At 39.9% G+C, this 12,606-nt stretch overlaps 1 protein-coding gene across 1 annotated transcript in view; it reads right to left on the reverse strand.

Annotated features, from left to right (window-relative positions):
• RHPN2 (rhophilin Rho GTPase binding protein 2) overlaps positions 1-12,606 on the reverse strand; it is a 49,867-nt gene that overhangs the window by 3,948 nt on the left and 33,313 nt on the right. The window contains exons 6-14 of the mRNA XM_005289907.4: positions 12,270-12,394; positions 11,158-11,324; positions 8,146-8,333; positions 6,076-6,232; positions 5,439-5,558; positions 4,541-4,735; positions 3,171-3,247; positions 2,932-3,078; positions 1,639-1,794 (exon numbers count right to left, since the gene is read on the reverse strand). Of these exons, the coding sequence (XP_005289964.2) occupies positions 1,639-1,794; positions 2,932-3,078; positions 3,171-3,247; positions 4,541-4,735; positions 5,439-5,558; positions 6,076-6,232; positions 8,146-8,333; positions 11,158-11,324; positions 12,270-12,394 (1,332 nt within the window). The remainder of the gene's footprint in view (positions 1-1,638; positions 1,795-2,931; positions 3,079-3,170; positions 3,248-4,540; positions 4,736-5,438; positions 5,559-6,075; positions 6,233-8,145; positions 8,334-11,157; positions 11,325-12,269; positions 12,395-12,606) is intronic.

Here is a 12,606-nt window from a genome sequence, read left to right on the forward strand (position 1 = left end):
ATTAGGGGTTTGTGCTACAATACAACTACAGTGTAAACTTTCAACTTAAAGGTTCGGGGAGAGGGAAAACTTGAAGACAAACACAGGCCTCTCTCTGCACTAAAGATATTGTCTAATTTGTCTGTTGCCAGTGCTAGTAATAGTAAAGCAGCAGTGTAGACCACCTGTTGTTATACAATACGCTGACAAAAATGCCAGCAGCCATTTTAGACCATCGGCCTTTACTACCATTTGTGAATATGCATGGGAGGTAAGCATGATATTTGCAGGGAGAAAGTCTAAAGTACAACCTCAACTTTCCAGTCTTGCCTATACTATGAAACAGAAATGTTAATGAAAATGGTTTTAAGCAACAGTTTTCCCAAAAGGCTTAAGTGCTAGAACCAAATCTCTACCATGATTTCTGACACAGTAGTAAACCGTTTCCCACACAGTGAAACGTCTGATTCAACAGACCTTAGTAGTACTACCCAGAAAGACCACAGATTTGGTTTGATGGGTTTGTCATCAACGAAGCACGGTCTGTGCCCTGGCTCCATGGTTACAAATGTACTAATACATGTATGCTTGTGACAATGGACCAGCTCAGTCAGCAGCAGAAATTTCTGCTGCCCCCTCTGCTGGAGAAAGGTGCCCCTTCTATGACTTTTCCTTTCATCCATTGGTTCAAACAAGTTATGTATTACATTCCTGATGTCGTAGATTACCAACCCTATGCCTTGTATCTGTTGGTTTGAACAAAGCTTCCTCATTCCTTATCCTGTTCTGCTATCCTTGTCTTACTCAGGGTTGGTGTGTTCCTGTACTATCGCCTATGTGTTTATATTATACCTCTACATTGGGGTGTACCTGTACTAGCCTTCTGGAATGTGTTTACATGAGTATGTAGTACTTCTTAGAAGTGCCTATGTTTTAGCAATGCTTGCCATGCCTTTGCTAAGTTAATGTACCAGACAGTGAACTTGTAAGCAAGCATCTGCTTTATGACAGGGTCTGACATTTGGTCATAGCATTGCTTTTGCTGACTCGCATCTTGCACCAGGCCCCAGGCGCTCTCTCTAGCACAGCAGGCACTTCATGGAAGTAGGGCTCTTGAAGGCATGATGCCATGGAATGGGAAGCAGGGAGGGGGTCCATGAGCCTAGCTAGATGTCCCAACAGCTACAGGAATTCCTTGCAGAATTCAAGCCTCCCCCCTGCCCTCCTTGTGTTTCAGGGCAGAGCACCATACCAATTTTGGGTCAAGGGGGGAGCTACAGAAGACAAATCTCCACCCTCATGGTCAATTTGGAAAGAAAACTGATGTAACTCTTGAAATTACCAGTCGGATTAGTCTTTGTGGAGTTTCACTGCTAAAGCTGGCAAGATGGCCCTACATATATAGGAATCACCTAGGGCCTTCATTAAGCAAAGCATTTACACGTAGGCTTAACTGTAAGCATGTGAGTAGACCCATTTATCGCAATGGAATCCTTTAAACACGTTTAACTGCTTTGCTGGATTGAGGCCTAGATTTACCAGCAATCCATGACATCTGGCTATATCAAATTAGATAGCATTCACTGCCCAAACCGAGGCAGTTTTTTCAATTTACTGAGTGTTCTTCAGGTTTAGAAAAGTAGCTGTCTCATTACTTACCACAGAAGTCATCGTATCCTGACAGCTAATAACCTTAATCTCAATTTCGTTCTCTCCCATGCTTTTGAACTTTTCCAAGACGTCATTCACTCCCAGCCATTTGGAATCCAGGCCATTAATTGAAACAATATAGTCCCCTTCTTTCAGACCCTTTAACTGTAAAATAATGTAGTGCAAATTAGCATCAGCTGCAGTTGTTGAAACGTTTCTTTCTCCAAAGGTGTTTTTCACCCCTTCCAGGCTTCATACAAAATTCATCGATCAGACAGCACAGGACAAAACACCCAAGCACCATTTTAATGCACACAAAATTGCCCTTTTTTGTGCACTGCCATACATTAATGTGACTAGAGCATAATTATTAAATTTTCCTATCTCCTGTTTGGGGTGTTTGCTTTTCTATTTTTCATTCATAAAAATCTTTAAATATTTCAAACTGTTGTTTAGTTTGGCTTTCCCATCATTACACTATTAGATGTTTTATCCTTCTGTAATATTTTTTACTTTAATATAAACGTATTTAGTCTTATGCTTCTGCCTTTCACTGTGCTTTAGTTATGCCTCTTCTTTTCTCTTGTGAATGTTCTCTCTTCTCTGTATCCCTCCTTTTCCATTTCCTCTCATTCACAAAAGAGAATTGCATATTAGGAAGCACCAGTATATTCTTTTCCCTCCCATACTCTTTCTCCTTCGTTTCCTGATATTTGGCTCTATGCACTGCCTTTTTTCTCCCCCTTCTTTCTCATGGCTTTTCTCCTTCCAGCCTTCTGAAATAGATGGTGAATAATGGTATTTGATTATGGTACATGTGGGTCATCTTTACTTATTAAATGTACACAAAAGAAGGAATCAGTCCTAGTTTAGATTTTAAATTTGTAATCTTCACATTAGAGTCAGGTAATGTTAACGTTAACACTGCACTGCTAACCTGCTCAAATTGCAGACGCTGTATGTAATATGGCATTGCATTTAACAGCTTAATTAAAATCCAGAAATACTCCAAATGTCAATACAAGTGAGCTGCAGTTCCTGATTTCAGGTGTTCAAATTATTACTTATCACTGCATTTATCTTGTCTTTTTTCATTTAAAATGGATAATGTCTATTGTTGGTGTGTTGTTGGTATTACATTTAGTTCTTTAAAAACCACACTGATGTGATTGGTACAGAGAATATTTTATTTACACCAATCTGGGTGCCTTACTGTTGCAGATGACTTGGCTAGATTGAGAAATCACAGCAAACTCAGAAGAACCTAGAGAGAAAATTATTAAAACTCCAATCTCTACTTACTGCTGCAGAACACTCTGGATCGAGACAGTGAACTTGCACGGGTGGGCCTCCTTTAAGAGTGAATCCCAATCCCCTTTCTTGATAATGGAAATTAATAGTGCGTGGGCCTGTCCATCTCTGCTTGGCTGAAAACACAGGCAATGGGCCCTGTAGGATGCAGAGTGGCAGAACGTAATCATTAACAGCAAAATGCAAAATGGCTCACAAGCAAATATTAGGCATTATAGTATGCTACCTACCAGCCTCTCAAAGAAGTCTTTCACTTTCACCTTGGAGAACTGCGGAACAATCATTTCTACTTTATGCTCTGTTTTAGCTAAAACAAAAGTGAAAAAACATAAACTTGTTTTCAAGTTCCAGATTGACAGCCAGAGTCTGAAAAGCTTCTATTGGCAGGATGGGCAGAGGAAGCTTCACATGCTACCCCTTTTTACACTTAAGCTATTAGTTTCTCCTACACCACTACTAGACTGTAGGACAAGTAAGCTCGTCAGAACTCAACTTTTGTTGTTGGTTTTTATAATTTTAACAAATATCAGTGTTTTTTTATTTTAAGGGCTTTTTTAAATCAATTTAAATGTTCACAGTTGTGGGAAACAGGGCCAGACAATTATTTAATGACAGACACAGATTCAAAACCTTAAAACTTTAACTATTAAAACCCAAATTGTCAACATCACATATGAAAATATACAAAGTAAATATCCTTCAACTCCAATAAGTTCTCAAGCAGTATTTTTCTTACTTTGCCAGTTTGTAAATTTTGATTATTATTGATGGAAATATTTGTGTGCATGTGTACAGCAAAACTGACATTTATCAACATTTGCCAATTAAAAATCTAATCCTTCCGAGCCTCAGAACATATGGAGACAGACATCATTATCTTAGCAAGATGAAATGTCAGGTTCCACAAGGCTTCTTCAGAGTATATACTAAAAACCCAAAGAAAAGAACCCAGTCTGTTTATGCTTTTTAAAGGGGTTGCTGGTCTGACTGATGCAGGAGGAAGCAGTACCATTCAGGTTCACAGTCAACTAACTTCTCTTTCCTATATGCTCTCCTATAGTACAGATCTTATGCAAATAACTGTGGGAAGAGATTAAAAATATAACACAAAGCAAACCACATTTTATAGCCAGAGAGAGATTTTAACTAATAGAAGGTGCTTTCTTCACCCACCATAGCCCACGATATCTGGAAGATGCATTCACTGAAGACTGACACACTTTAAGGAGGCCTTCTTACAATCATCCCCTAAATATGAAGGTGCAAAGGAGGCTTCCTGAAATCTGATCTCAGGCAACCAGCCTATATGGTGTGAATGTGCTTAGAGGCACCGAAGTAGAAAAACTGCACAATTATTTCACTGTTACTTTTGGGACTAATCAACAGACTCTAAGTTCACTGTACAAAACATGCTTCTCCATGCACTTTGGCCACAAATTTTTTGATGTGTAACTCGAGACACCTTTAAAGGGGGCTGGTTTTTTAGAAGTGGGTGCTTACCACTTTCTGGAAACTAGGCCCCTTTTAACATGCATTAACTTGGACACCCAAAATTGCTAGTCCCTTTAGAAAACCTTGATTTTCATTTGGGGATACTTACGAAGGACAGTGGAAGCTTCCATTAAACTCAGGAAGTCATCTTCCTGTTCATGCTGAGCATACTTAATAAGTGAACGCTTGTGAGCAACTGACAGAATCTCCTGAAGAATGTCAATATTCCGAAGCTTTTTGCACAAACCACAGACCCTCAGTGCTTCTTCATGATAAACAATGGCTTTGCGTAAATGTGCTTTCCCTAAAGAAAGTAGAAACCATTAGCAATCGCTTGCCTTTTATTTATTTTAACTGTAATGTAAACAATACATAAGGCTAAGATGATTTTTCTAACAATCTTCACCAAACATTTTATCCCACAGGAAGGCAAGGCTGAAGGCCCAATCGTGTGATTCTCCATCAACTAAGTGATTCTCATGTGACTAGGTCCCACTGATTTTGTGGGAGCAACAGCATGAGTAAAGATTACTTATTCACTTAAGTGTTGCAGAATCAAACCCTTGGTTTAAGATTTAACTTGATTACATCAGTGTTTTTAGTGCCTATGTATTCCTAATATAGACACATTTGCAAAAGTAAGTCAGCTTCATGTATAATTCTGAGTCACTGTAACACAAGAAGTTGGACTACATTCTGCCACATTTCAATTGATTTTAATGAGCTACATGGTGTAACAGAACCAAATTCATCCCTTTATTGCCACAGCTTGAATTTTGAGAAACAGACATGTTTTTCTCTCTAAAACATAACATTCCTCTTAACTGACACACTTAATAGTCGGAACACACCAGTTATAATCATGTAATAAAACTGATTACATGAGCTTTGCTTGATGCAGCTATAGCATATATATTCCGCTAACTATATCTATTTGTATCAGATAATATTTCTCTGTATTGTAATTTAGAACAGTTATACACTTGTTGAATGGAGTCTGCAATTACCTAATCGTTTTCGCTGAACTTTATCTCTTAAAATGGCTAGGGACGTCAATCCTTCTGGCATGTAGTCATGCAGCTGGGACCAGGCCTTTTCCTGTTTGTCTTCATCATCGCTGGGATGCACTATATCAACATACATAAAATGTTAGCTACTTTAATGTGTCTCTGTGTCAGGTGCCTTCAGGCAGGTGGACTGCAGAAGGAGAGGTCGGGGGAGAGTAAGTAGTAACATTTTGGAAACATTCTTCTAAATATGTGATTTCACTTCAGATTATTATTTTGACCTTTTTTTTTAATCAAGAACTAATTTTACTAAATGCTGCCTGAACTCTAATTTTCTATTCATGAGAACTGATTAACTTAGTGATATTACTTAGCTCATATATAACACTTTTCAAATCTCTTTGTAAGTATTAGCTAATAAACGTTCTCAATACTCCTGGAAAGAAGGGCAGAAAGCATTATTTCTATATTCCAGATGGGGAAAATGACAGAATAACTCAAGGCCATAAAGGTATTCCATGGAAAGAGTCCATATTAGAACTCTGGAGTTCCTAGCTCCCGGTCCTGACCTCAATACAAACATTTCTTAATTGCAGTTGTTTATATGGATATATAAATAAAACCAAAGGATTCTTACACTGGTGGTCACTCAGTAGAGTAGCAACGAAGTAATGTGCCAGAGCTTTGTAATGGTCTGATTTTATTTTTGCCATATATGACCAGGTATAAGGGACGTTCGCCTTGACTGGTGCCTGATTCATTGCAGTGTGAACAAGCGTGTAAACCTCTCCAACCTAAAATAAAACACACATCTAGGTATGAGAAGTTACCTTTAAAACTAGGAGCTCTTTTATTAGCAAGAGGGGATATAATAACCATCTACAAATATTTGAAGGCTTATTTACACCACGGAGAGCAAGAGGAAATTTTACACTGATACAAGGACTAGGAGGGATGAAATTAAAAGGAAAATTGAAGCTTTATCTCTGGAGATATTTAAAACTAGACTGAACACAACACTGTATATTGTATAGAATAATCCTGTATGGCATTGAACTAAATCATTTATTTGGTCTTTTCCATCTCTAATTTCTATGTCACAATATGAAATATAATATAAATATCCTATATAACAGGGGTCGGCAACGTTTGGCACGCGGCTCGCCAGGGTAAGCACCGTAGCGGGCCAGTTTATTTACCTGCTGACGCGGCAGGTTCGGCCGATCGCGGCCCCCACTGGCTGCGGTTCGCCGTCCCGGGCCAATGGGGGCGGCAGGAAGCCACAGCCAGCACATCCCGCGCCGCTTCCCGCCGCCCCCATTGGCCCGGGACAGCGAACCGCGGCCAGTGGGGGCCGCGATCGGCCGAACCTGCCGCGTCAGCAGGTAAATAAACTGGCCCGGCCCGCTACGGTGCTTACCCTGGCGAGCCGCGTGCCAAACGTTGCCGACCCCTGCTATATAATATAAATATCTACACAGTTCTATAATTTGCAAGCAAATCTTGGCTTATTAATGCAACTGAAAGGAGGGTAAAGCAGATCAGTGTTTTAATAAACACATTTGTCAGCTCAGGAAAGCTGGATTCAAAGTTGACATTAGGTTACATGTGAAATGAGTTTGGTCCGTGTAGGCTCTTTAAGATTGGCAGGACAAGTTTTGCCCATCCTATTTAGAGTCAGGTACTGCATGACCTTTATCTGATAATATGAATTGATTGAGTGAACCTTCATGTCTCATTTTGCTACCTATGTTCAGATGTCACCACCCTCCATTGAGTGAGGTGGATTATCTTCCATGTCAGAGCCTGCCTGCCTTATTTGTGAGTAAACCTGTGAAAGTTTTGCAACCCCATCACTACCAAACCATAACTAACTCTTGCCCACCATGCTGCCAGTACAATACACAGAACTCTGGGAAGGATCAGTGAAACTTTTGGGGGTAGATCAGGAGGATCATTAGTGGTGGGCAGGATATATAGCCAACCCCAGTCTCCAGCTGCAGAAGTAAAGCCAGATCAGCATTTGGCGGCAGTTAATGGGAGAGGGGCACAAGTGGTGCCACGTAAGCAATTGACACCTCCTTCACATGTTGATCTGGGGGCAGGAGCTGGTCATCTACTTTATGGAATCAAATGCTATTGTCATAACTACTCATACATTTTTGTCAGAAATAATCTTATTAATTCTCAGTGAGAATTACAAGCAGTTGTGTACTTTAATTTGCTAAGATGAATCACACAGAACTTCAGTAAATAAATTATTCACTGTCCAGTTGCTGTTCTGGTATTTGTTTCCATTAGATAATTTTTTTTAATGGAACAGCTCTTATGTGACAAGATTACCTGCAGTAGCAGGGACTGGACTCAATGATCCAGGAGGTCCTATGTTCCTATTTTAGTGGCACTGTTGAGGATGTGTCAGTATTTCCATCATAACTCGCTGTATTTGTTAGAACATACAACCTTGCAAACAGATTACATTTTAGGTTCTCATACTGTGCCAACAACTTGACATGAGTCCCTGTAGTTTCAGTTTGTATTAAAAACATTAACAGTAATTAGCATTTTGCGCTCAATACTTTAAACCAAAGTCACAAAAACGCTTTAAAGGTTAATAAATGGGCACTACGGTAGAGTTTTAAACTAGTGATTTGGCACTGGAAACAAACTTGGTGTGGGTTTAAAAACACTAAGTCTCATGGCTTACCTTAGCAACTTCCTGAGCCATCTTCACTAGTGTGAAAAATTCATTTCGTATTCCAGGTAGACTGATCTGCTCAAAGACACACTCTTGAGCTTGAGCAAGCATCATTTTGACCAGTACACTCAGCATGGCCGGGCTCATGTCATAACTTGGTGTGTGAGTAAATGTTTCCTTTAGGTAGTTTAAAATACCTGAATTTTTAAAAAGTTTTTCTAATTATTACAACAGACAAGGAGTTTTACAGGTGATCACAATTCACAAATTATCAAGTACAATTGAAAAGTAGCAAATAAGACAATTGAGAAACTTGAAAATATATTTTCTAGAAATTACTCAGCCAAATTAAATTATCCAAAATGGATTCTTATTAAGTGTGAAGAGTTAAAATGACCCACTGTCATATAGATTAGTGGTCTGTATTACCATCTAAAACAGCTGTGCTCAGTTCCCAATCCTGGGTTATCATTCACAGGGGCTACGGAAGCTGTCCTGTGGGGCAGGACAAGGGGAGCGATGCCTTAAGATTCACTTATAAGAATTCCTCTGACTGATTTTTGAGTGGTGCTTTACTGGGTACATACTAACATTCTACAGGGACCTAAGGGTGGTCTGTTACACAGGAATAGGAAAGAGAGAGGGAATCCTTAGGCCTCTGAAAAGGTAGTTTGAGACCCCTACCGCAAAAAAAGAACAATTCAACTAATCTTGGAAACACTCCAAAAGGAGGCTCAGTGCACTGTGTGCTCAAGTCTAGTGCTGTTCCAGCCCCATAAGTAAACTGGAACAGTTTGTTCAGCAGGGCAAAATTAGATTCTGTTTCAGTCATCCACTTCCACTAATCTATCATTTATAAAATTAAAACAAACACTAAGTGTAGTGTAAAAAATAAATAATGCTTGCAAGGATTAAAATGTAACATATCCCATTCATCTCATCCAACTGGTTTATCAAGTTCTGCTAGAGCTTCTTTCCCAATGTTACTGAACAAGTATCACAGCAGTACCTGGGGCTATGGAAGTTCCCCCTGTATTATTATTATATCTGTCACTCATTGTCACTACTTTTCAGTTCTATCCGGCTATGTTCTTTATTTTATTAGTGAGTTAGCTTTTACACGTTTGGAGACAGAAGTTGCCACTACTCAAATTTTAATCACAGGCTATCAATCAAAAATCTGTCAAGCCCATCTGAGCTACTGATTCCTTAAGAAATAAATGGAATTGGCTCTGAAAGTCCAGAAAAGCATCCTCATTTTCTGGTGCCTCAATTTATTTCTCTTTGTGTGATAAATAATTCAGACATTTTTTTACTATCCATGTTGAGGCCTCTGTTATGTATTGAATCAGTGCAACAACTTCAGCCCACCCATACAGAATAGCTACTACGTGTACTATATCATGTCACTCTGTTAACACAACGTACGTGTTACGGAGCTATGCACAGGTACAATGAAGTGCTTACAGAGTGCATGTTGTTGTGGGGCCCTGCAAAAGGTATGTTGGCTGCAGATGATGTGCTGCAGTTTATGACTTAATACAGCTCTAGCAAAACACTGGCATAGCTATTGCTCTAAGTAGGAATATATTTAATTTTAAAGAGAAATTCTCTTATTTCACAAATGCTGAAACCTCTTCTAGAAAGACAACAAGTCTGTAGTGTGGCAAAACAAAAATCTATTTAAAAATGAAAACTGCCATATTTTCAAAATCTCTATATAATTCTTTGAATACAAGAACTAGGGCTATTAAAGTAACACACTGTTTGTTCAGTGATTGACAACTATGATAGCATTTCACAAAATTGGAAGTCAGCAGTTGAGGATTATAATTATCATCTTGCAACACATTTTCATTTCACAGATATTAAGACTGCCTCTAAACACCTGTAAACACTATGAGTAATACAATACCTTACACTTACATGATGACTTTTATCCAAGAAATGAAGGGTTTTTGTTCCAAACCTACTCTAATGAAAATCAGAATCAGAACTGTTTTAGCATGTTAGCTCAAGGCAGGGGTGAAAGTAAACAGGTACAGCGTACTGGTAAAAAGTGGCCACCGATACCGGCCCGTACAGCTGGCTTTAAAGCGCTGCCGCGGCAAAGGACCCTGCTTAAAGCGTTGCCGTGGCAGTGCTTTAATATTGTTGCCCCTTTTGCCCCCCATCCGCTGACGGGGGGGGACAAAAGGAGCAGCTGTCCCGGGGCCAGCGATTTAAAAGGACCCTGGGCTCCGGCCGCCACTGCCACTACTGCAACTAAATTGCCACTGGAGCCCCGGGCGGCACGGGCCAGGCAGCGTGTAAGGGCTGGCTGGGGGATGCTGACCCCCAGTCCCGCCCCTCCTACGCGAGGCGCCGCCCCTTCCGGGGGCCGAAGCCAGCTCCCGTACCAGTAAGTCTTCGGCTTTACTTTCACCCCTGCCTCAAGGGGTGCAGCTCCCATTAACTGCCACAGACACAGCAGAATAGAAACTCCAATGATTCATTATGGGCATAGATCCTGCTCCTATTCGGAGTCAATGGCAAATTTACCATTGACCTCAATTGGACAATAAGCTTTGTTTGGGATCAAAATAGACTTGACTGTTTTAAAATGTAGATGCTATAGGACCGATTATCCACTCCCATCACACACATTTTACACAAGTCAATGCAGTTACAGTGATGTAATGGAGAACGGGCAAAGAAAAGGTGAATGTACAGCTAATTAATCATTAACTACAATATTCACTTTGTCTTTACCAGACTTGTTGTTCAGACAGCAGCTCCAGGTTTTTGAAATGTTAAACTACGGCTAACAGGAATGTTTAATTAAAGCCTCGTACAGATCCTTGTGAGGACCTTTGGGTTTCAATCCACCTCCTTTTCTGTTTGGACTGTGTTAATAAAATCAAAAGTCAATATTGAATGTATAGCTCTGTATGTAAGAGACAGATTGAGACTTCCCCAGAAATAACCTCCCCTGTATTTTCAATATGTAAATGAACCACAGCTCCTTCTCTCTTTACATACCTGCAGCTCTCTGAAAAGCATCAACAGCATTTTCAAGTCCGGGCTTGGTCTGCCGATTACATCTTGTACCAATCTGTGTGTAGAGGGCTCCAATATTAAATAAAATACTGGCTTTTTCTAGTAACAAATTCTGCTGACAGACAGGGACACCTGTGAAGGAATCATACCTGAGGGAAGCGGGGGGCAGGGAGAGAGAGAGGAAGGCAAAATGAAATAAGCATAAAAAGACAAGCGAGCACAGAGTTACCAGTGTTTTCATTTTATTGTTCAAAAGAGAATAGCAGGATCTATAATGCCTTTTCTGCTTCTGCTGAAACTTATGGTAATTCATAATCACATGCATGTAATGCAAATATATCCCTGAGCTCCAGGAGCTAGTGAGTGGATTTATTGAGCTTTCTTAAAAGCAATGTCTCCCTTCTTGCAATGCTGGACTGGAACTCAAATAGCTTTTCTTGACCAAATGGTAGGAGTCTCCTGTTCTATTCACAAACACAAGATTTAAATTCACTGAGTCACATTCTTCTCCCATTGATAATGGTGCAGTATATCATAGCACTTGCCATGCTGAGCCAGTGCAGAAGTCTTTCTACAGTTCTCTGATATTTTGGACTATGTAGTGTTTCCTATTCATTACAAATTAAGATAGACAGTAGTAGATACTCTTAGCCTATAAATCTTGTAGTTTCAATAACACAGGACTAGATTGTGTTCCATACGACAGCCTGAGCAAGGGGTGAGGTGTACATTGCACCCCGCAAGGAGTATCAGCAGCAAATCACAATACTCCCCCATTCTCACCATGCTGCCCAGCAAGTAGTAAGCATGTAGTCAAGGCTATGCTCATTCCCCACCGGCTCCTATGTGCTCATATCCACCAAGACCCAAAATCCAGGTAGCATGTGTAGATGTTTAAAGAGAATTCTTATGGCCCTTCACAGACCTTACTCTCAGCGTAGAAAGGGACTTATTCTCTTCAGAACTTTACTGTACAAACTAAAGAGAGTGCGTAACAGTATAAATATGAAAACACACTGTACAAGAAAAATATAAGTCTTTCAAATTACATAGAGCTAGTTCAAGGTTAACAGTGTTCTAAAAAAAAAGCTTACCAGGTAAATAAAATCCCCATATGTCTGGTAGGTGGAAAAAATCTGTTCTCTACAAAGCCAAGTTGAATGAAATAGCTCATCAACATCTCAATGCCGGATTCATCTCTGCTGGGAGTACGGCAGGCCTTAAAGTTCAGATATGTAAAAACATACATTCACACAATTGCATTCTGTTTAGTTTCAGCGTGAATAATGTGACACACCAAGGACACAGTTCTGCTCAACTAAAATCAATGGGACTTTCGCATAATATAAAAGTGTCTGGAATGAAGGAATTAGAAGCATAGGGGCATAGCCTGCCCTTGATGTGTGCACCCAACTCTGAGTAATAGAGTTG

This window comes from Chrysemys picta, chromosome 14, assembly GCF_011386835.1.
Source record: "Chrysemys picta bellii isolate R12L10 chromosome 14, ASM1138683v2, whole genome shotgun sequence".
Lineage (NCBI taxonomy): Eukaryota > Metazoa > Chordata > Testudines > Emydidae > Chrysemys > Chrysemys picta.